General features: G+C 35.2%; 5 protein-coding genes across 6 annotated transcripts; 2 read left to right on the top strand and 3 right to left on the bottom strand.

Annotated features, from left to right (window-relative positions):
• Positions 1–192: 192 nt before the first annotated feature.
• Positions 193–2,122, top strand: LOC105156758 (ribonuclease 1-like). The gene is made up of 3 exons (XM_088877564.1): positions 193–486; positions 722–1,076; positions 1,760–2,122. The coding sequence occupies exons 1-3, from the start codon at positions 382–384 to the stop codon at positions 1,984–1,986; spliced, it is 687 nt and encodes a 228-aa protein (XP_088733690.1). The 5' UTR covers positions 193–381; the 3' UTR covers positions 1,987–2,122.
• Positions 2,123–2,518: 396 nt separating this feature from the next.
• On the top strand, positions 2,519–3,843 carry LOC105156532 (E3 ubiquitin-protein ligase MPSR1). The gene has a single exon (XM_011072689.3). It carries the CDS (start codon positions 2,993–2,995, stop codon positions 3,683–3,685), a length of 693 nt encoding a protein of 230 aa, XP_011070991.1. The 5' UTR covers positions 2,519–2,992; the 3' UTR covers positions 3,686–3,843.
• Positions 3,844–4,192: 349 nt separating this feature from the next.
• Positions 4,193–6,297, bottom strand: LOC105156531 (Homeodomain-like superfamily protein). 2 transcript variants are annotated; one of them, XM_088877563.1, is made up of 7 exons: positions 5,963–6,297; positions 5,768–5,849; positions 5,599–5,677; positions 5,446–5,503; positions 5,300–5,369; positions 5,133–5,202; positions 4,193–5,048 (listed from the first exon to the last, which is right to left on the bottom strand). In XM_088877563.1, the coding sequence occupies exons 2-7, from the start codon at positions 5,794–5,796 to the stop codon at positions 4,443–4,445; spliced, it is 912 nt and encodes a 303-aa protein (XP_088733689.1). In that variant the 5' UTR covers positions 5,797–5,849; positions 5,963–6,297; the 3' UTR covers positions 4,193–4,442. The 2 variants fall into 2 exon arrangements, with proteins under 2 accessions (XP_088733689.1, XP_011070990.1); XM_011072688.3 differs by lacking the exon at positions 5,963–6,297 and having other exon boundaries at positions 5,599–5,675; positions 5,767–5,956.
• A 4,830-nt stretch (positions 6,298–11,127) lies between these two features.
• On the bottom strand, positions 11,128–12,035 carry LOC110011595 (uncharacterized). The gene is made up of 3 exons (XM_020691995.2): positions 11,867–12,035; positions 11,695–11,753; positions 11,128–11,615 (listed from the first exon to the last, which is right to left on the bottom strand). Exons 1-3 carry the CDS (start codon positions 11,949–11,951, stop codon positions 11,466–11,468), a joined length of 294 nt encoding a protein of 97 aa, XP_020547654.1. The 5' UTR covers positions 11,952–12,035; the 3' UTR covers positions 11,128–11,465.
• A 6,842-nt stretch (positions 12,036–18,877) lies between these two features.
• MYB105 (myb domain protein 105) lies at positions 18,878–21,433 on the bottom strand. Its single transcript, XM_011072687.3, has 3 exons — positions 20,388–21,433; positions 19,799–20,278; positions 18,878–19,408 (listed from the first exon to the last, which is right to left on the bottom strand). Exons 1-3 carry the CDS (start codon positions 20,917–20,919, stop codon positions 19,140–19,142), a joined length of 1,281 nt encoding a protein of 426 aa, XP_011070989.1. The 5' UTR covers positions 20,920–21,433; the 3' UTR covers positions 18,878–19,139.
• Between the last annotated feature and the right edge of the window lie 1,620 nt (positions 21,434–23,053).

The following is a 23,053-nucleotide window of genomic DNA, read 5'->3' as shown; positions in this document are numbered from 1 at the left end:
TTCTCCAAGAGATTGTCGATATCTTTCTTTCCTATATAATCGGCAAAAGATTATGAGAATCTTCCTGGCTATAGAGAATGCCATCATTTCCTTACATAAGAAGCCGACAAGCAAGGCAAACATATAACAAATATCATGTAATGGATTGTCCCATTCTCCTGTTTTCACAAACAATGGGCATAAATTACCCAGAAAGAGCATCAAATTTCCGTTACACACTCAAGAAAGAAACACCATTCACAAAATAATTAACAACAAGATTTCTAGCACATAATATTACATGTCTCCATCTTTTCAGTCATAAATATATATAAGAGATACAAGAAAACGTATGTGTATGTACACCACATAAAATTTTCTAAAGGTTTAGAACAGCAAAGAATGATGAATCCGAAGAACTCAGTTCTCTCAAAGCTTCTATGGCTAATTGGCTTTGCCGTTGTCTGTACTTGCCAAGATTTTGACTTCTTCTACTTTGTTCAGCAGGTCAGGATTGTCTGTCTATTTTTTTTATTTAGAAACTGGATTTGAAAACCAAGACCCTTTCTTTCTGTCCTTGAGAAGAGGAGAGTGGTGCCAATTCAACCAATTGGTTGTTGACATTGTCTAGACTATATTGTTTCTGGTAGTGAACTAGAGAACTAGGGTTTTGATTAATATTAAATTCTGACATAATCAGATTAATGTAATGTCTGAAAATGTTATGGATGTATATATGTAGTGGCCAGGATCATATTGCGACTCAAAGCAAAGTTGCTGCTACCCGAAAACAGGAAAGCCCGCATCGGATTTCAGTATCCATGGACTTTGGCCCAATTACAACGACGGATCCTATCCATCAAACTGTGACCCGGAAAACCAGTTCGATCCATCCAAAATTTCCGACCTTAGCAGAAGAATGCAAACAGACTGGCCATCTCTGGCGTGCCCAAGCAGCGACAGCCTTAGTTTTTGGGCTCACGAATGGGACAAACATGGAACCTGCTCCCAGTCTGTTCTTGGCCAACACGACTACTTTGCAACCGCTCTAAATCTTAAACAGCAACTCAATCTTTTGCAAATCCTAGGAGATGCAGGTTTGTCCTATAATTTTATGGGAAATTAGTGGTAGTTCCTCTAAAGTTTGATACAATTTTAAATATATTTTATTATTTGATAATTTATCGATACCTCTTATAATAATATTTATCCAACAATTGATCCATAACGTCAGTTTTCATTAGATTTTATCCAAATTTTTTATTAAATTGTTCAAAATGCTTTTTTAGATCTTGCATTATAAAAAATTTATCATTTTTGAAATAACATCTGCCCAACATCGATCCTTACATTCTTTTTTATATTAATGTGATGTCAGTCCAATATTAGAATTTTTTTTAATATTTTATCTTTTTTTATGAAAAAATTAAAGTTTCAGTTAGGATAAAGTTGACGTTTCCACTTTACTGTCCAAGAGTTACACAATTTTATGATATATGAAGGATATTGTTAATTTTCAAACAACCAATGATATTTATAATAATATTAAATTTTATGGGAGCTCGATGTAATTTATTTTTAATTTGAAGAAAATTTTTTGTTCGATCTGAACTCAATCCAATCATTTAATGATTAATAAAATACACTTATCATACGATTAGTCGATGTCACGGTCCAACAATTAAAAGTACTATTACAATACACTACTTGTCCTGTAATCCATGAATCTGAACAAAAATCAAATTCACAAGAATTCTAGTAATGCACTAATTTGGGACAGGGATTGAACCAAATGGAGGGGTATACAGCTTGAGTTCCATAAAAGATGCAATAAAAGGAGGAAGTGGTTATGAAGCATGGATAGAGTGCAACATGGATATTCAATCAGGGAACAGGCAACTATATCAGGTGTATATGTGCCTGGATGCTTCAGCCTCCAACATCATTGATTGTCCAGTACTCCCACACGGCAAATGCAGTAGTACGATTGAGTTCCCTCCATTTTGAATTATTATTAAGGCTAACGTTTAGTTTGTCTATCCTCGGATTGTAATAATTCATTGTTTCCATGTTTCTTATAATGACTTGTAAAAAAAAAGGAAAAAATTGTTTATGATAACTTAATCTTATTTTAATTCTCAAATCATGTTTATGTTGAATTAATGAAAAAACTTAATGTATTAATTGAATTGATTTATTTTTTATTATTTCTAGTATAGACACATTTGAAAAGCAAAACAAGAATATTTCACTTTTCCTGTCTTCTTTTTTAATTTTGTAAACTCTTATGTATAGATTATAAAAATATTCTAAGGATTTCCTACATAAAAACATATATACTACTAATTATTAAAACCTATTGATAAATAGTTTCGGTTATTGTATATTTATGTATTCTTATAAACTTGTATAAAAATAATTGATCAAATCGCAATTTCATTATTAAAAACATCAAAACAAAAAATACCTACAATTACGACCCTCCCAAAACGCAGTGTAGCCTCCGTATAGATATATAATCATTATATTTTTCTACTTTCTTCGAGAAGTCACCTATTGGATAAAAAAGAAAAAGTTGGACATTGCGCAGAAGTAGTAGGATCATTCTGGATGGCTCCTCGATTCTGAATCTAGGACAATCTCAGCTTCTAGTTCCACAAAATCTACGTGTAAGGATCATGATTTGAGATATGATCCACCTGAGACGAAACGTAGGACTCGCCAAGAATTCTCTTCAGCAGTCACCACCAAATCAAACCTCGACCTGAGCAAGAATCCCTTATTATTGGAAAAGACGGCAATCATGATCCAAACTTCGTAACTCGTTGAAGTGAAAAAACAGCAATCTGTCAGTACATCATTTCAGATCTTTCCACAAACTTCCTGTTGGCGCCCACCATTTGCTTAAAAATCAGATCTTTCATGTTTGATCTTCCAACAGTTACTCCTTTCAGTTCTTTGCTTGCAGAAATAAACTCATTGTGTGTTCTTTTGCTGGAAAGTTTATTCGGAAATGGCCTCCGAAACAGGGTCCCCAGAGCAATCATCCTTCTTCCAAACCCTAATTAATTCAAGAATCAGACACATCGCACTCTCTTTGCCTTACATGTTAGGCCTAACTACCTCCGACCCGCTTCAAGGTTCCACAAACCCACCTCAAGAAACACAAGATCAAACCACTGCACGTGAGTCACGTGATAGGATCATCTTCATAGACCCTTTTACAGGAGGCATGGTCGTCATGGAAAGTAGTGGTGGCTCATCACTGGGATTGGATTCCTTGCTTGGAGATTTAGAAGTTGGTCAACGAACTGCCTCGAAGGCCTCAATCGATGCCATGCCAAGTGTAGAAATTGTGAATGGTGAAAATGATGATGAACAGTGCGTTGTTTGCTTGGAGGAATGGGAGACTGGTGATATGGCTAAAGAAATGCCCTGTAAGCATAAATTTCATGTGGAGTGTATAGAGAAGTGGTTGAAAATTCGTGGGTCCTGCCCTGTTTGTAGATATGAAATGCCTGCGGATGAAGACGATGATGCCGGCAAAAGAACTAGCGGAGAGAATGATGGAGAAAGGAGGAGACGGATTTGGGTGAGCTTTAGTCTTAGCTATGATTGGAGAAGCGCTGAAAATAATCAGACCAGTGCGAGTGGGAGTCGTGAGAATAGTGATTCTGCATCACATCATCAAGAAACGGAGGCCTAGAAACATTTTTCCTTTGTTTGTCACCTTCAGATAGGGCTAACATGTGTGAACAGTCAAGTTTTTGTTGGATAATTTATGTTTTCTAAATTGCAAGGATGATGGTTGGATAACGTTCTTTTCTCTGTATAAATGTTGTTTGGGGATCGGAAAGTTCAATACTTTTTGTAGCGATGTTGGGGTCAAAACTTTGCTGTTATAACTTGTTCCTGTTGCGTGATTCAAAGAAAGTGACCTTATCTAGCAAAGAGTTTCGATTCGTACTATCAAGAGGATTAGCTGCCAAAGGTATCTATCCAGCAGTGGATCCTTTAGATTCGACTTCAATCATGCTTCAACTTCGGATCGTCGGTTAGGAACATTATGAAAATGCGCACAGAGTTAAGCAAACTTTACAACGGTATAAAGAGCTTCAGGGCATTATAGCTATCCTTGGCTTGGACGAATTATCCGAAGAGGATTGTTTAACCGTAGCAAGAGCGTGAAAAATTAAGCGTACTCACAGTCACATACTACAAAAGAAATTATATAGATTATTACATATGAGGCAGTGATTTTTGTTTGGAAATTACATGGAGAGATGACGAATATGCACATGCGACAATTGTGCCTTTCGATATGGATATACTTCAGGAAGTTCATTGTGGTCCACACAGAGAAGATTTTACATAGTTACTATAAGCATTAATATTAGCTATAGAACCAATCAGTTTTCCAGATTATATACGATGCAAAAGCACCTATTCACGCTGTTTCTAGTCTAAAAATTCCCATTGAAAAGTTCCAACCCCTTATCGTTCAAGTCTATTGCTCTTGGACCTGACCCGAAGTCAGTCATGGATTTGCAGTTCAAATCAATATCCTTGAACCAGCTGATCCTGTTCACTTGTTGGCTACTGCTTCGTGCTCCAGACTTTTCATTGTTGGTAGCTTGAATCTCTGATGGACCCTTTTCAACTGGATGCATTTCCATAAGTGAGAGCTCAATAGATTTTGCCGTTTCATTATTCATCTTTACATTTTCATGCTTACAGTTCTCACCAACTTCGTGCTGTGGTTCAGTTTCATCCTGCCTCCATGAACTCTCCGATGATGTTAAGGAACTCTCGTGCGAACATCCATTGCGACCAAATAGCTTGTTCCTCTCGTGTTCTAACATTGAACTTTCACTCTCTGTTAAAACAGAGAATGAGGAGCTCGGGCATCCTGAGTCAACCATTGATGCCAATTGAGAAAGTTGAGCTTTTGCACATTCGGCTTCAATGGAGCAAGAACTGTATTCGGAAAGTGTCTCCTGCGCTTTTCTCAAGACTGATTGTAAATACTTTCCTTGAGCTTCAATTCTTAGCTGCAAATGCCTTTGCACCTGAAAGATTTTGGGTCATAAAGTTGCTGATCAATTTATTCAATGTTCAGTGGTTGGGTATTGCATGAGCCTGGTATAGTTTACCTCAATTTGTTCATGAAGTTTCCTCTGTACCTCCATTTGCATTTGCAAAGCCTGAGTTATCTGCAAGTTTCTGATCAACACAAGCTGTATCAGTAAAATTCCTTCTTTGTCATTTTCGCTGCAAAAATATTCAAAAAATCATAGTAACTGCATCTAACAATTATTACTCATTAGTCGGCTCTTTTGCTTCGTCAAAAATCGTACTGGCAAATAGATTCGTCTGTTTTCCTCCATAATCTGGATTCAGGAAGATATGCATCAGGGCACATTAATTTTCAACTTTAATGAAACACGGTTAAGAAATGCTCGTTACCTTCTGGCTTACTATGGTGATAGATTTGTGATTGTTGGCTCCTTCCCAGCCTATATTTCTGCAGCAAAAATACATCAACCTATTCAAGAACCCTTCTGAACAGAAAAGTGAACAAGAATCTAGCGATGTTTAACATGAAACAAATAGGATTGCCTGTAAGTGGCTCTTGAGGTGGTACAAAGTGAGTCCATGAATGCCCATGATCCTCATCAAAGACTTCGGTGTAGCCTCTGTATTAAAAAATACAATCTCTTGTATCAGAATGTATACAGTCCAATACACATTAAAAATCGATCATAACAAAAAACTTTGATACTCAACTCTCTGCACCACCGAGCTGGTTGACAGCATCGACAAACCGCTGATGCAGCTCCTGAGTCCATTTCAGTCGAGGTTTTGCATCACTGGACAAAACCAAGCTCATTTCATTATCGTGAACATTCTGAAAAGCCATTTCTGTTTCTGAGAGAAGAATATAGTATATGGGGGTTGTATCATTTGAAAGGACAGGTTTTACTTGTAGTTCAGAATGCGGCAGCCGGTAATTCTCTTTATAGTTGGGGAGTTGTAAGCCTCTGTCCTATGATCTCACCCCATATCAGGAAACATAAGTGGGGTTATGCTGGAGGGAATATATGCCATGAGCTGTGGCCCTTCCTTTTCTCCCATTTCCCATTTCATATCAAACTTTTCTTTATTTCTGCTTCCAAGTTTTTATCTCTTTTTTTCTTTGACTTGAAGGGTAGAGAGAATCTCTGATGCAGCAAAAATAGAGAAAGCAACACACTTCAATTTTGAGTCTCAAAAGGAGAGAAAAGAGAAAAAGTGTGTGTTTTGTTTTATTTTGCTGTTTTCCCACCTCTCCCTGTGTCTGTGTGTGTGTGTGATATTCCCATATAAGTTAGGCAGTCCCCTCCATGATGTGTAAGGGGTGCAATTTTCTAAATTAATGATGATGCTTTAGTGGATGTTTCTTTTTAAAGATTGAAGTAGATGGCCAAATGAGTATCTCTTTTCTTTCGCTACATTTCAATTCTTAATGTTTATTTTCCCAAATTTCCTTTCTGAGGAGGTGTGGATGGATTTGGCCCCTTCTTTTTGTTTTTGTAGGGATAAAAGGAATCAAAGAATCTAGGTTAGATTTTAGGACAAGCAAGTATTTTGTATGATCATCAACTACTTTTTTAGAAGGATAAGAGTTGATAATGTAGGATATATGACTAATAATGACTCTCTCAGATTATCATCTCCTACCTATGGTTTATCTTTGAAGTATTAAGACTGTATGTTACAAACAAACCAGAAACTGTGCCAATCTTCCATAGATTATGCAGTAACAGGCAACACAGGTTATTACCAAGCTGATGTGGAGAAAGCCCATCTTCTCTTTTCCTTAAAATCGTCCAAGAATCGCATTGGATTATGCTAAACTCCTCTAAGGTTATAATATAGTCTAGTTGATAGAAAGGAATTCAAGCCATATTGACAAGGTATGTTTCTTGGAAAGACATTATCAGTCTTAGCTAATTCTTTTCCATGGACAGACAGTATTAGACTATGTAGTAAGATACTATGAGACGATAGTTTGTGGACAAAATAAACTACGAAGTTTATTGGACTTTATTGTGTGTAATAGAATCTCTTTTCTTCTCAATCATAGTCTCCTAACAGAAGGAATTGACAAAAATACATCCATGCATATGTATGTCACATATATGGCTCTCCTTCTTCCACAAAAGTAGCAAGATGAAAAAGAGAGCATATAACCAAAACAAGGGGGCGTTCTTGCAACTACCTTGAAGCCCTCCATGAATTTCGTAAGGCATTGATCAACGCCTAGATAGAACTGAACAGTGGATATCATGAAGTTTGATTTTCACTTAAAGTGAAGAAGGGAAAGAAAGGGAAAATAAAAGATGGCCACAATGGCAAACAACAAATCCTAAAAGTCATCTAGATCGGATCAGTCTTTTAGATTTCTTGGGTTGCGGACAGAGTCCGATCGTGGAATCAAAATCCAATGATTGATCTTAAAGCATTTCCATCAGAGCACCATACGTTCTCCTGGTCCGCTACACTTGTTAGTAATTTTTATTAGACAAGATCATTAGATGCAAAGTAAAAAAGAGCTAGTTCACATGAATGTGATGGTATTTTTATTAGTGGAAACTCGAATGCATGATACATATGGCCCAAAAGTCAGTGATGAGAAAGAAGAAAAGAAGAGTAAATGAAGAAGCTTTCCCTTTAACCAGCTGCTGTACTTGAAGCTCTTTTCTTACTTTAATATATTCCGTAACAAGTAAAGCAGATTCTAAGGATGATGCATTGCAGCCCCTTAGAATTTGAAGGTCAGTAGCAGAAGGTCCAGAGAATCAAAAAGTCACCTAAACAAAGTTGCCTCTCAATTATTATTCTGTTAGGGTCCCATGAGGGGATGTGGGGTGAGATAGCAAATCGTAAAGCATGTATAGAGAGTGAGAAGAATATAGCGTCAGGAACCAGGCAAAGTGAAACAAAAGGATCACTATCCCACGAAACAATCATTGTAATTTATCCCGGAAAATTCGTTAATGGAAAATAATTGCTCTTTGAAACTGACGGGAGCATTGTGTCACTGATTGGCTTCCACCTTTATTATAGATTATTCGGAAGTAGGAACGGTATTTATTGATAAGTAAAGAATCATGCATGAAAGATAATAGCTGAAGTGATGGATAGATGAAATCGTTTAGATTATTGACCTGTGATCTAGCACGATGAGGGTGGCTTAGGAAAACCAATGATGAGAGAATTGCAAGTTATGTATCCGAAGCAAAATGTGAAACACTCAACTAAGAATCTGGTTTTTCATGGAACGTGTACTAGAAAGATTCATCAAGGTATAAGTTAACGATATAGGTTCAGTATATATTACAATAAGAGATAATATTCATCTTGTTGAAGTTGGAGAATTAGATAATAGTTTCACAGAATTTTGACAGAAGGTTTATCCCCGTAAGACAAGGTCAATGTTGATGTTCAATGACTTGAAGAACACATATGTCTTTTGACCCCACATCTTGGATTAGGAAGACAAAATAAGATCATAAAAGCCTTCTGCAATTTGTCTGTTCTCAGGGGAGGAGCTTCCTGTAAGAAGGAATGTTAACTCTGAAGTTTCATTTTCTGATTACATATCTAACTTTTTAATCCCAAGAGTCCATAATCATTGTCTGTTTCACTCTGCTTTATTCTTCATCATTAAAGTTTAAAAACATTCTTTGTGTTTTTTCTAGTAGTTCTGAAACGGTAGGTCTGCCAGTACATGAAAATTTTAGGAAGGATGCTAAGTGCTGAGAATGATGTAAAAGAAACCATTTACTAAATTCATTGGTTTGGACCGACATTACTGTTTTTTCTGGGCTACAGTACGTAGCAGATGCCTTATGATTATATGAGCCATGAATTGATCCGTCTTCAAATTTCCCTTCTCTTCAGTAAGATGAAATGTTTTTTCAAATTGGAAAACTTGCATATGTCAAAAGTAGACATTCTGTTCGATAACATGTAAACTAAATTTGGATATGTTGTCCCACGATGATAGATTACCAAGATTCAGCAGAATGCTGGTTACTGTTTCGGTTCTTGTACAGCAGGAGTTCTTACATGTTATGAGGATCGTAATTTCACTGAACAAACAGGACAGAGCTGGCATAGTATTTCAGACACTTGGATCATAGTAGGCCATGTTTTGGTTACCAGATGATGCCTCCTAGAATATGCTAGGCTTCTAGATGATTTGGATTAAAAATAACAATGTTGTCTTAAATTATGAATAGCATTTGGTGGATAAGACATAGCCTTGCTCCCAATTATTGAATCAAATTGCTTAAGTGCATCTCATTAATGCTTAACCATTTTGCAATTCTTTATTCTTCACCAAAACTGAAAAGAATGATCATTCAATTTGTAAGTTTCAGTTCAGAACTTTAGCCCAACATCTATAATTGGTCTTTAACACATTTTACATGTGAAAATCTGTGAAACTTGAAGCAATTTCTACAAATGTTTCCAAAGTTAGTAGAAATATACAACAACTGATAAGTCTTCTCTGATATAATTATAACTCACTGGTGCGAGTAAACTAACATTTCTGACCGGAATAAAGTTAGTTTATCCATAATAGCTGGCTGACAACTTGAAATTCGATTTACTTTTACACGAGGTCAAACTTGCACTAATGAGCTTATGAATGGTGTCATGTCCAAAGAAGGTAGTGGGATTGGAAACGTTTAACTGAACTCATGTAATGCTTCATTTCCCACCTTACTAAGTCAAAAATGTAAAAGCGACAGTGCCAACAATTTCTACACTAGGTAGAATTTTTGTCCAAACATTTTTCGCCTGAATGCTTCTTCAAGTTGATCTAGTGACCCACTAAGTTGATGAAACCATGTGAACTGTTGGACATTAATGAATATCTTCATTATTCAAATTGCTGTACAATGAAGCTTTCTGCATCAACATTTTTAGCATTCTTCTTACTGCCTGACAAAGGGAGGAATTTTCTGAATGAAGGCTGTTTCAGGTCGTAAGGAATAAAAGATAACATGATGATGATCTCAGGTATTGTTTGTACTTCAAGTGGCTGACACCTCACATCCACTTCCTCCACTCAGACATTATTGTCTGTGCTGTTTTTATATGTTTGTGGATAGTTTGGGTGGTTCACATGAGGCCCTATTCCTTTTTATTGCTTTGAATTAATTAAGAAGATATTCCAATATCTTAGATTCCCTGATCCACTTTTAACTTTCTCACAAAAGGCTAAACTTCATAGGATTCATTATTGGATTCAAGAACATGGATTTGCCATACAGCTGATATTGTTTCTTGTAAGAATTTAGAGGGTTTCTGAAACCCTGAAACTCCATTGCAGACTGAAATTGTCTTAGAGGGCTGTTTCAGGATTTGTTCCTCACAGATTTACTAACACATGGAGGTCACTAGAACAGAGTTAGTCTCAAGATTTCAGCAACTTGATTTTAGCTACATAATGAGTGCGATAACTCACCCATCTACGACGAAATCAAATTTAGAGATTGCGTCTATCCTGATGAAAAATGTTGCAATTGTTTAACAAAATGTACGAGTGATTATAGCTGCAATTTCCCCGGAATGATATAATAAGCTATTCACAGCAATGTCATATGGTATGAATTGTGTCAAAATTCGGTAGATAAATCTTGGTCTGTCAAATCCTATTATTGATGCATTCCACGGAGAGCAAAGCGACTAACATAAATGAAATAAGGAAGTTTACACTTAGTGAATGATAACGAGAATCTATTCCCTGGAATTGTCTTAAATAATAATCTGATTCTACCTCTTACATATCCTGATTATGGTTTAGAACTGAATTTGATTGATTGTGATTTGTTGTTCAGCATTGGAACTACAGTGTGTTATTAAGCTGGTCATAAGGACAAAAATCTACTCTGATCAATATGTTCTTGAGAACGGATCGATGTAAAAGGAATTCTTGTCCCATGAAGATGGATATATGAAGAAGCTCGCTGCTCAGAAGCTGAAATCCCATCAAGACTTCTCACTTTTTTAGGTCTTGATATCCTTATGGTTCATGCCTCAAATTGAAAGCTTAAATAGTCTATAAAGCAATCCAAAAGGAAAAAGGGAATCGAACTAGAACTGAAACACTTTTATTGATGTGGACAGACAAGAGTTGAGATGCTAACAAAGCTGATATAACAATCTTCACACCCTCTTACCAGAGCATTTAAGATACATGTATTGGCTCCATCCACCTCGGACCATGAACGTAGATTAAAATAACACCAGACCTAGAAAGTAGTGATACATGCAGTACGAGGTTTTGCTCATAGATTTAATACAGGAAAGCTAGTAGTAGTCGATTAGGCCCCCACGGATGGAGGCTTAATTAGAAGCAAAATGTGCTATACATATTATTACATAAATCAGAAGCAGCATTAGCTGCTTCTGCTTAGAATTTCAACAACTTAGTCTTTAACAGGTGGATTTGGCGTATGACGGTTGTTTGCTCCTGATCCAGGATAGTCCCTGTTGATAATCTCGAGATCCATCCTGCTGCGAAAGAACTCATCCTCTACCATGTCCATGATTTCCCTCATATTTTCTGCTTTACTCATCTGTGTGAAAAACAGAAATCGACTAAATCAGAAAATCAAATGAAAAATATAGTTAACGTTCCATTTCATCGTAATGTACCTGAAACGTATCTTCTGGTGAAGGAATAGGTCGACTTTCTTGGTCAAGGAGTATAGCCCCTGTAGTTACGAAAAGAAAAAAGACGGCACATAAGTATCGATACTCGGTTTTACCACCTAAACATATAACGACAGACATTCTTTAATCATACAATAAGGACTAAAAGAATTACTTGAAGTTGCGAGATCAATGAAGAAAAAAAGGTAAGAGAAAGCTAGTATAGTCACTAATACATGCAGGGCATTATTGCTGGCCATTTTCTATTACAGGCTTTGCAAGTATCGTGATAATGTATGTGCCCTGTCTTGCAAAACCTGTTCCCTATTTATAGATGAATGGTGAAGACACTTTTCTGAACCGTGGGTTGTTGAAACACAATCATAGTATTCTATATATGACGCCCAAAAGGTGGAAAAGAATCCTGTTATGGAGGTATACCTAAACTTTTACTCTCTTTGTCTCCCTGAAAATTTGTCTACTGTCTGCTTTTTGGTACCTATTGTGGGATTTTAGCAGGACCCAGAATTTGCATGGTTCAGCTTAAACTATGATGATCCCTCCAGTTTCAATCCACAAACACACCTTCTTTGCCCACTTCCATAGTTTAATATGATGTTGGTTGAGTAGTTTAATGGAGCACTTCCAAGGAAATAGATTAAGTCAATGCCAAGAAACCAATACAAGATTAGAGCCCACCCACAAAAGTGAAGACAGATATTACATGTATAAGCTCTAGTTTTTTACCTTTCTACCATGAAGCAAAAGTCAATTCTTAGTGGAGGAAGCTATCAATCAGACAATTGAACTGTGTTTGAATTAGGACAGTGGCCCAGTTATTATTCAGGTGTCATTTTCATAGTATGCATAATGCAAAAACAGAGTCCCCTGTTTCAGGTTGTTTGGCAATTCTTTTCCAGCTACAGTCTGCGGACAAATAAACATTTGTTGGACAAGTTTGACTACAATGACCTCTCCTGTAACTATTCACTATGCTCCTCTTTCTCTTAGTGATGTTGCTTCAATATGCAAAGGGCACAAGGGTAAGATCCAATATAGCTAAATGTGACGTATTCTTCAGTAGCCAAAAATGGTCTATTCTTAGGGTGTTTATAGGAGAGCACCAACACAATAGATGCTACTTATTAAAACGATATGATGAATCATCATTAGATCCCATACGTTTTAGCTAATTGATTGTTTAGCCTCTACTAATCCTCCCTTTTGATATCTCATTAAATTTTAAATATTTTTATTTGTTATGATAGAACGAGACGTGTCGAATCAGAAAAAAAAATTAATAATTCCAAGAAAAAATTTGATAAGGGCAAATATGTATAATAGAGAAATCCAAAAAAAATTACTCAAATTATCCCACATACAATACGTTCCACGTGTTTTCTGGTAGGCCAATCCTACGAACCCCAAAGACCCAAAAGCCTAGCCATGGATCAAGAGACACATGGCGGACCTTACGGGTTCCAGTTGGTGATCACACAATTGGGTGGGAGCTAAAAATACATCCATCAATTATTATGCTTTCCTGTATCATCTGTGATCTCTTTATTTGATTTATTGACTAATTTGAGTGCATTGTGAAACTGACCCTATGACGATAAACCTGTATAATTTCAAAAGAATGAAGATATGTAGCGTGCACAAGGTACAAGCTCGAAAACGAATGAATTATAATTGATGAATAAAAAATTTGCAAAGGGAGGTTGTATTGGGAGGTAGTATGATGACAAGATGCTTTCATATCTGAGCTACCTTATGCTTAATTTAATGTCCTAGTGGGGCTGAATAAGATAGTTGGTCCTACATCCGGCGCCACATGTGAACGGTACAAGAAAAGGCGAGCAGGAAATATAAGGCGCACTTCAAGAAATGCGCTTTGCCCAAATTGCATAGTGCGTTTCGGTCGGCCAAACACCAAAAGAATTCTACCACCCATATGCAAAATTTTAATTTAGTTTAATCTGAATCAATTAAATTATACTATAAGTGTAATACGCTTGTCGTATGATTAGTCTATAATTCAAACAAAATAATCAATCATATAACAAATTATGTTATATTTATTTTGTAATTGATTTGATTTGATTTGACGGGTAAGAATTTTTTTTTGGAGTAGAGCAGTGAGCGAGTGAGGTTGACATAATTGTGATGATGAATCCATAGCTGAAAACGCCAGTTGAATCATTCGCATCTTCTTGTTTGTTTAAGTGTGAGACAGCAACATCAATTGTGGGAAATAAGTATTGTTTTTTGCTTGTCGAAGATGAAAATGGGACGTGTGTGCAGATGGTGTGCCCATGTCTTTGATATCATCTTTGCATTCTTTTGTTTTCTTATGTTGTTAGTGGCTACATTGGATTTCAGAAGTCTTTCTACTTACATACCTTACTCAAACACTGTAATGCACCAACCCTGTTCTGTTTCATTTTATTGTTACATCATTCTGTCTGTAGTATGCATTTTATTTTTAAATTACAGCTTGATTTAGATAAAATAAATAAATAATTTATAGCCACATCTCTTAAAGTTTAATATAATTACAAATACCTTCTCGTTGTTTGAGAAATTACAAATATTTTCAATATTTTTCTAACGTTAGGTTTTCATTCAATTTTTGTAGTAAACTGGTTATAGTGCCTTTTGGATTATAAATTGTAATTTTATATACTTTTTAGAATTTCCTAAACTATTTTTATGACTCAATATTCCTCATGGATTATTTATTTTTCCTACCCTCAATTTGTTTACATTTTTTCAAATATTAATATTTGTTTTCTTTTTTTTTTAAATCAACAGTGATAAAATAGTAACGTCTACCTCACCTTGTAAGGGCTACATAATTATTTTTTATTTGAGGGGATATTTTTAATTTTTTAAACAATAAAAAAATATTTATAATTATCTCAATTCTCAAAAGAAATAGTTGTAATTTACCTTTAAAAAAACACATCTCGTGTGACAAGAGAATCTATTGCATACAAATTGATGAAGGAATTTTTAATGATGTGGAACACAGATACTTATATAGTATGTTATCCTCTCTTGAATTACAATAATTTAATTATATATTTTTTTAATTTTTACATCAAAATATGGTAGAAAATTGGGAGGAGCAAAAACCATTTATGTCATGGAAGTGAAAGGTTGTTGAGTTGTTTTTGGAGGAAAAGGGTGTAGCGGTTCTTAGGTAAGAAATGAGGTAAACGTTACGTACGGAATATGGTAACTAATTGTGAAGACCATCTCAGAACAATTAATATTGTTTAAAACATGGGCCTGTTGATTACGTCATTAAGCACTTGTCCCCAGCCTGGGTACAATCTGGGCCAAACATGGGCTTTTATAAACTGGGCCCAAGGCCCGTTTACCATATGGAATGTTTTTAATCTATGTTATTATTTTAGCAGAATCGGTTGGTGTGGGGCCCTCGTGCGATTGATGCTTAATCTTTTTATTTTTAAAATTTATTATTTTTCTGCAGCAAAATAACTCTTCAAGTGATGGATGTTGTTTATAGAAACAAGAAACAAGTCATATTGGGCCACTAAGAGTTTTCGGGCCGAGAAATGGGCCCGATGGATCCTGTTTGTGTCCATATCCAAGGTAGTGATTGAGCAGATGAAGTATTTTCCAAGAAATCTGACTCACCAGCGCAAAATGCTTTCATTCATTAAAAGAAATGAACAAGAAAAGAGTATTAAATTCAAATTCAAGTTTCCTACAAAAATAAATAAGAAAAAGTTGAAATAGTTCAACATTTACAAAAATTAAAAGCCTTGAAGTCATCATACAATTGGTCTACCAAGACAGAATTAATTACACCAAATTATTAATTTTTATGTAAAAATCATTCTATAACTAAGATGAAAAATGCGATTATTTAAAAAAATTAAGTAAAGAAAAATAAAAAATAATCCGCCGGCCGTCCAAAACATGTCGTGTGTGTGTATATATATATAGTAGTCTTGCAGAAAAAGAAAATTTGTGAATGATTGTAGAGTTTTGACTAGGTTTAATCATATGTAAAATGTATTAATGTAAGTGAAACAAATTGTTGAGGATATAGCAGCAGAAATTTCACGGAAACTTGTACATATCCATTTCTTAAAAGCAACGTCAAGGAAAGGAAATTTCACAACATTTCCCACCACCTTCCATCTTAATTCTTTGTAGGCCGTCCAAATTCACACTGAACCCAAATCAGGGTGACAACATAATCATTTCTTACCAACATTCTTATTCTTGCTACCTATTTCCAGGAAAATTTGCCGAATCAATTCCTAACTTTCCTTACAATTATGTATATATAACATTATTCAAAATGCTCAATAGTACTATAAACCTAGCTATATATGACGACGTAGTCATCATGACGACTTCAAACATTACCTAAATTCTCAGTTATAAATACCAACAACATTTCCATGATCAAACGCAGAGAAATCTACATACATACATATATATAACCAACCCACCCCCCCCCCCCCCCAAACAAAAAAAGAATAGCCTATTTATTGTTTTAGAGATGGAGTTGACGGTGGCAAGCATTATTACAAATTTGCTGGTTTTGCTATTCAGACATGGTGCTTACTTGGACACAAACAGTTTTTTTCCAGGTGTCCATTTTAGTTTCTTCCAAACGTTTTCTGAGTTCTTTCCAACTACATGGAACACGATCCTGGGGAGGAAACTGGAATTCTCCAATACTTCCGGGCCGATCCAGCAAGCGCCATCATGCAATAAAGAGACTTGTGGGGTGGAAAATAAAATACACATTAGAGAAATCAATGTGGTGATGAATAGGCTGGGAATGGTGGGGGGGTTGGAGGAGGATGATGGGAGTAAGAGTATTTTAGGGGCGGATGATTTCTTGGCATTGTTTGAGGAGGAAGAGCCTAGTTTGGAGGAAATTAAGGAAACTTTCGGGGTGTTTGATGTAAATAAAGATGGGTTTATTGATGGGAGTGAGTTGCAAACAGTTCTTTGTAGTTTAGGATTAGAGTTCCGTTTGGAAGAATGCAAGAGAATGATTGTAGCTTTTGATGGCAATGGAGATGGGTTGATTGATTTTCAAGATTTTCTGAAATTTATGGAGAGATGTCTTTGTTGAGGCCTAATTTATTACATACTCTAATAAACATACATTTATCTTGTGCGAGTTGTTTTTATGGCCTTTCAATCTGGGTTTTTTTTTTTTTTTGTGTACATTTTTATCTTAAAGATGATCATATAAATTTATGAATTTTGTGATTAGACAGATATTAATTTTATTGGATTGAATTTCCTAATTTAAAATTTTATTGCATTTAATGCATTGTTATGTATATAAAATCTTTTTTCATCAAATAAAATAAGGAACATAATACTCGTAATACATATGCTTTAAATAGAATAAAAAAGCTTGGTTCTAATTTGACTACATGCTACTAAAGGTTTCCTTTGAACTTAAAAAAATATAAATAAATAAAATAAAAAAAAAACTAAGTCAATTTAGGATTAAACTACGTACGAGGCATTCAAATTGGGTTTCAATTACTACGCGGAACAAAGGGGGAAATTGCACCTTTAAGTCCTATGCCATAGGGATTGCTGCACTTTTCATTCTATAATTTACGGGCTTAATTAGTTTCATAGGATAAATATCGTAATATTTTTAATTTCATAAAATAAAAATTTGACATATTTGGTTTCATAGGACGATTTTATGTATTATAGGACTAAATATACTACAATTTTATCCTATAAGACCAAAAAATACAATTTTTTCCATAACAAAGATTCTAACATAAAATGGTTATATCCAACCAAAAATCACAGAGTCCTAAAGGTTAAAATTAATTCCAAACTAAAAGCTCGATTTGAAACCATAACGATGAAGAAATAAAATAAAGAGCTAATTATACTTAATTTTTTTCAAAAATATAAAATTATATTTTTAGTTAAAAAAAATTAAAATTACACTTATACTTCCACCCAAAATTTTTCGTTTACACCTGACCCTCTTTCATTAAATTTTGGACAAAAAATACTAATGTTAGCAAAAAAATTATATAATTTTTTAATTTTACCCCTCATTTGCATGAAAATATTAAATGAGGAGTAAAATTAAAAACTTATGTAATTTTATCACTAACGTCGGCATTTTTCATACAAATCCTAATAAAAATGGATCAAATGTAAACAGTAAATTTTCATAGGGGGTGTAAATATAATTTTAATTTTTTTTAAAAAAAAATTGTGATCTTATATTTTTAGAAGAAGTTTTAAGTGTAATTAATTCACAAATAAATGATGTCATAATAAAAACATTATTATGGATTGCCATATGGATTTCAATTGCTAAGTTTTAACAAGAATGTTCTTTTCTAGGTAGCAAATGTTCTTATCGACTCATCCAAAGAGCCATAAGTTTCCTATCAATTTAAATCATCATCAAGGACTTGCTTCAACGAAAAAATTGGAGATCCCGATATTCTCTATCCAACAAAACATTTTAAATTAAATCCCGTTTATCAATTTTTAATACATGAACGCACTGAACATTGTAATGAATCAATTTCATTACCAAAAAAAAAAAAAGAAAAAAGAAAAGCATTATCTATATATGTCTTAATTTTGTAAGCACACGTATCTCTGCGTGCATTGGGGTTGGTTGGTAGGAAGGAGCAGCATATTATGCAAGAAGCGGGGTGGGTATGATAATGGTAATGGTATGGATTGATGGGTGGGGAGGAAAGGAGTTTGACAGTTCCATGTTTATCAATTCATCCCATTCCCATGTGGATAGCATGAAGTCCAGCAGAAGAAGATTCTGCTGAGGCAACAATTGTTTTGTTTAAAACAGTTTTCCATATTGAATGCAATTGAAAGTAGTGTTGGCGTTTAGGACCAGAATTTGTGCCTGATTCTTGCAGGCCCATGAGAAAAGGATGTCTACTTTTCCTTTTCCTACTCTATTCTTTGTCTTTTCCACTCTTTTTCTCATATATTTTTCCCTTCCTGAAAACCAAAATCTGCTGTACGTACCCCATTATTTCCCTTTCTGGTCACAAACACAACTATTATCGCACCAACGTGGTCCAAATTACCCACTTTTTGCATGTAATTCAGTTTTATAACATGTAACATTCTCCATTCCCATTATTGTTAGTATTAAAGCAAAAGAGAGAGAAAAGAGCAAGTGACATGACCTTACATCCAAACATGAGTTCCATCTGAGGATAATGAAGTTACAAGGAAAAAGAAAGTTAGGGAAATGACATCAAAAACACTTGGTTTTGGCATTTTTCATGTTGCCCAACTGAAAGAATTTCAATTCAAACTGTCCCTTTTTCTTCTTCTTTTCTTTTCCTTTTTTTTGTTTTTTTTTTTGTTTTGGTCTTAACAAAATGGCTGCCCCGACATTAACACATATAATATCATCAGCTGATTCACAAAGCTCCAACCCCAAGAAAGTCTATGAAGGTTGGTGTAATTCTCTCCTGGTCCGCTGCAGATGGTTCTATGGATGAAATTTGCTGCGGTGATGCTGTGAAATCTGAAGCGTAGTGGTAATTTGAGTGTTGGATGGCAGTGATCAGGGATGGGTATTGGGGATGGGGGTGGGGTTGGGTGTAAGAATTGGCTTGAATATCCCAAGGTTTGCTGTGGTTGAAAATGTTCATCACATCACTGGTACTCGTACTGGTGTTTGGCGGGCCTGCGTGAAAACAAACAAGAAATGGGCCAAGAATGATGAGCTAAGAAGATCCTCTTTTTTGATATCTTGATGAACAAAAAGATTTTCGTCAAGTTGGTGTCTTTTTTGAGAGAATAAATGGTCGTACTATGGAAATAGACAGTTGAGGGATGCATCAATCTCTCTTTCTTTTGTGTTCATTGGGTCTTGGAAAACATATATAATCAACAGCTACTAATGTATGACTTGCATGTTCTTGAGTTTTTAAGATTAATTGAACTAATTATCAACTTAGGTTGGGGAGCCTTTAAGATTAGAAGATCAAACTAAGGAAAGAAAAAAAAAAATCCGGAAAAAGAACAAAGACAGTGAAATCAGACAACTAATGAATTTATGAGAAAATTAACGAACCTGGAAAGAAACCAAGAGATGTTTGTGGTGGCCAAAATCCATTGTTGTGAAGAGTTGCTCCACCAAGACTAGCTACGTGGGCTGAACCAACTGATCCACAGAAAACCCCGCCACTACCACCACCGGAGTTATAGATGACACCGCCACCACCAAAACTTGGCAACGGTGGTTCTTTTTGGATGGATGTAGAGGCATTAACAAGGGGAATGTCATCATCTTCCATTCTTTTAAAAACAAACTGTCCCATCTTCCTCCTCCTATAAGCACTGGATTGCTCTCTGTACTTTCTTGCCATTATAACGTGCCAATGGTTCTTCACTGCATTGTCTGTTCTCCCAGGAAACAGCCTTGCAATCATAGCCCACTTGTTACCGTACAGCCTGTGAGCAGCCATTAGCCTCTCTTCTTCTTCCTCACTGAAAGCCCTCCTGTTGATCCTTGGATCCAGCTGATTAAACCACCTTAACCTACAGCTTTTACCTTAAAAAACAAACCAACCATACAATATAAGCCAAAGCCCAGATGAAAATGGTACTTAAATTTAACCACAGTTATTATTATTACATCCTCAATTTCGTTGTATTCTTACCTGACCTTCCCTCCAGCTTTTCTGCAATAAGATTCCAGTTCTGAGGGCCATAAAGAGCAACAAGTTCTTTCAGCTTCGCGTCTTCCGCAGGCCTCCAATGACCTCTGGCACAAAGCTTAGATTGCCCACTTGCATTACTCGGATCCTTACCGCTGCTCAACGCATGCATGTCGCATTCTTGATCTTCTTCATTCAAGCTTGTATTAAGATCAATCATCTCATTGTTCTCTCCAAACACATCACTGGAATCAGAGCCTTTTCCCTCACTGTTGCGCGTCTGATCCTGATCCTCCGAGAAAGGAAAACCCCAATCAGCTTTGCTCTTGCAGAAAGAAGAAGAAGAGCTCTCCCTTTCCTGTGAGGAAAATAAGCCGAAGCTGGGGTTTATAGACAGAGTTCTCAAGTCTGAAAACACCATCCCCACCATTGATGAACCCAGACCAGAACAAGAAGAAGCTGAGCAAGAATTGGGGTTGATAGTAGCGCTGCTTGCCTCATATATAACACTACTACTACAATTCTTGCTGGCCATGTAAATTTAATTATTTTTCACAAAATTTATTAATTCTTTTCAGCTTTAAATTTGTTCTGACAAATACTGCAGCTACACTACTGTTACAAGGTCATCCATCATGTTGATGAGCAGATGACGGAAAGTAAAAAGATTTAGGGGAGAAGTGAGAGAGAGAGAGAGAGAGAGAGACAGAGAGAGTTTTGACAGATTGGGGAAGCGAAAAGAAAGGAAAGCCAAAAGAGAGTTTCCGCAGTGGGGATTGAGTGAAAGTTTGGGAGCAGAAGAAGCAAAACAGGAGAAAGAGTTTAATTTGTAACAGAAAGGTGTAGAGATGTAGGGTGGGGTGGGGTGAGGTGATGATAGATGGGATGATGATGATCTTCTTCTCTTCTCTCCTCTCCTCTTCTCCTCACTTCACTCTCGCGATTGGGAGAGAGCTGTGCTGTGATTTTCAGGAGATAAATGCTTAAAACCACTACTCCCTACACACTCAGACCCACTCACCCTGGAAATTATTTTATAAGTTACCTACGTCCCTGTAACACAATTAATTCTTCTCTCTCTCTCTCTCTCTCTCTAAGGTGGTACATATATATATATATATGTTGCAAACAATCCATTTATTACTTTATAACAATTATTTTAGTCAAAACTTTTTCAATTTCAGAAAAGTACTACAGCTAGAGTAATTATTTTTTTTCCCACTATTATATGAGGGCTTAAATAAAAATTGGAAAAATGAAAACTTTCTATATGTAGTGCTACCATTTAGGAAAAACCCACATTTAATTTAAAAACTATAATACTTATTTCTTAGAAAAACTATATTACAAATAGATATGTTCTAAAGACAATATGAATAACAAATTTAAGATAGGAAAAAATATATAACAAGTATATGTTTTCGTCTAATAAATAAATCACTTCATTGGTCAAAATTTACAAATTTGATGATATTAGAAAATTTATAATTATTCCTAATTTACTTATTATTAATTTATTGTAGGTCAAATAAATTTTTTTTGATCAAACTATTCTTATACAACTTCACACGCTAATGCAAAAAGAAATATCTTATCATTACAAGAGTAATTTGATCAGATTTTTTTTATCTGCAATAAGTTGATAATAACTTATGCAAAATATAAATTTTTATAGTTTTTATTAATATAAAAAGGGATAAGAGGGAGAAAAGCTTAAGTGTGTGTGGAGAAGAGTAGAGAAGTAGGAGTAGGGTTTGTGATGTAGGGGGGTTTAGGCTGTCTCTCTCCACTATGACAAGAAAGAATCCAACGTGATGCTCTGCTCCTTTGCTTCATGATTTTTACACACACAAAACCTTGTCAATCTCTCTCCACACACATACACATATGTGTGTGTGTATATATATATATACATTGCTTAAGTGGTGCCCCTGTATCTATCCCCATCAATCTATTTCGATGATCCCCTGAAAAGGGATTTAATTACATCATATCTGATAATGACTGCCTTCGTTTTCCAGTAATAAATATTATCTGCTGTCTAAATAATTTCACCTTAAACATAAATTAATCTCAACATATATATATATAAGATTGCAGAAATTATTACCAAGTAAGTTTCAGTCTGCTAGTGATGGGCCCATATTGATTCTTGATGTGCTTATTAAATGTTTCCTCATATGTCATATATTTATCGTGTTTACCCTTGGTACAATGTAATTACACATTTTGTGATTTTTCTTAATTTTTTTATTTTTAAGTTGTGTGTGTTTTTTTTTTTTTGCTGTAGAATGATTTCATTTATTAAAGATTTAAATGAATTTTGGGATAATTACACTTTCCTCACCTGAGGTTTGGTGTATTACACGTAAACTTCTTGTGGTTGGGGAAATTTAATTTAGCACCCTTGAGGTTTGCTTCTTTCTAACAAATAAGTCCCTCCATCAGTCAAAATTCACCGAATTGCTGATATTAACAGAAAAAAATCTGTATTTATCTCAGATTGACTTATTACTGACTAATTGCAGGTCAAATAATTTTTTTATGATCAAATTACATCTTCATGCGTTAATGTATGTGAGGATGTATATCTTCACTTTAGTCCCAAATAAATATTTGACTTGCAATAAATTAGTAATTAGTCAATTAATTATAAATATCAATTTCAT

Source organism: Sesamum indicum, linkage group LG2 (genome assembly GCF_026168435.1).
Source record: "Sesamum indicum cultivar Baizhima isolate 11 linkage group LG2, ASM2616843v1, whole genome shotgun sequence".
In the NCBI taxonomy this organism is placed as follows: Eukaryota; Viridiplantae; Streptophyta; class Magnoliopsida; order Lamiales; family Pedaliaceae; genus Sesamum; species Sesamum indicum.
This window is presented reverse-complemented; position numbering and strand designations above follow the sequence as displayed.

Coding starts and splice junctions, on each gene's coding strand:
- LOC105156758 (XM_088877564.1), top strand. CDS start 382: ATGATGAATCCGAAGAACTCAGTTCTCTCAAAGCTTCTATGGCTAATT. Junction 487..721: donor TCTTCTACTTTGTTCAGCAG/GTCAGGATTGTC, acceptor GTATATATGTAG/TGGCCAGGATCATATTGCGA. Junction 1,077..1,759: donor GCAAATCCTAGGAGATGCAG/GTTTGTCCTATA, acceptor AATTTGGGACAG/GGATTGAACCAAATGGAGGG.
- LOC105156532 (XM_011072689.3), top strand. CDS start 2,993: ATGGCCTCCGAAACAGGGTCCCCAGAGCAATCATCCTTCTTCCAAACC.
- LOC105156531 (XM_011072688.3), bottom strand. CDS start 5,899: ATGGCTTTTCAGAATGTTCACGATAATGAAATGAGCTTGGTTTTGTCC. Junction 5,370..5,445: donor TCACCATAGTAAGCCAGAAG/GTAACGAGCATT, acceptor TCCTGAATCCAG/ATTATGGAGGAAAACAGACG. Junction 5,049..5,132: donor AACTTCATGAACAAATTGAG/GTAAACTATACC, acceptor AAAATCTTTCAG/GTGCAAAGGCATTTGCAGCT.
- LOC110011595 (XM_020691995.2), bottom strand. CDS start 11,951: ATGGCCAGCAATAATGCCCTGCATGTATTAGTGACTATACTAGCTTTC. Junction 11,754..11,866: donor CATTGATCTCGCAACTTCAA/GTAATTCTTTTA, acceptor TCGTAACTACAG/GGGCTATACTCCTTGACCAA. Junction 11,616..11,694: donor CACCAGAAGATACGTTTCAG/GTACATTACGAT, acceptor TTTTTCACACAG/ATGAGTAAAGCAGAAAATAT.
- MYB105 (XM_011072687.3), bottom strand. CDS start 20,919: ATGGCCAGCAAGAATTGTAGTAGTAGTGTTATATATGAGGCAAGCAGC. Junction 20,279..20,387: donor AAAGCTGGAGGGAAGGTCAG/GTAAGAATACAA, acceptor TTGTTTTTTAAG/GTAAAAGCTGTAGGTTAAGG. Junction 19,409..19,798: donor ATCTCTTGGTTTCTTTCCAG/GTTCGTTAATTT, acceptor GTTTTCACGCAG/GCCCGCCAAACACCAGTACG.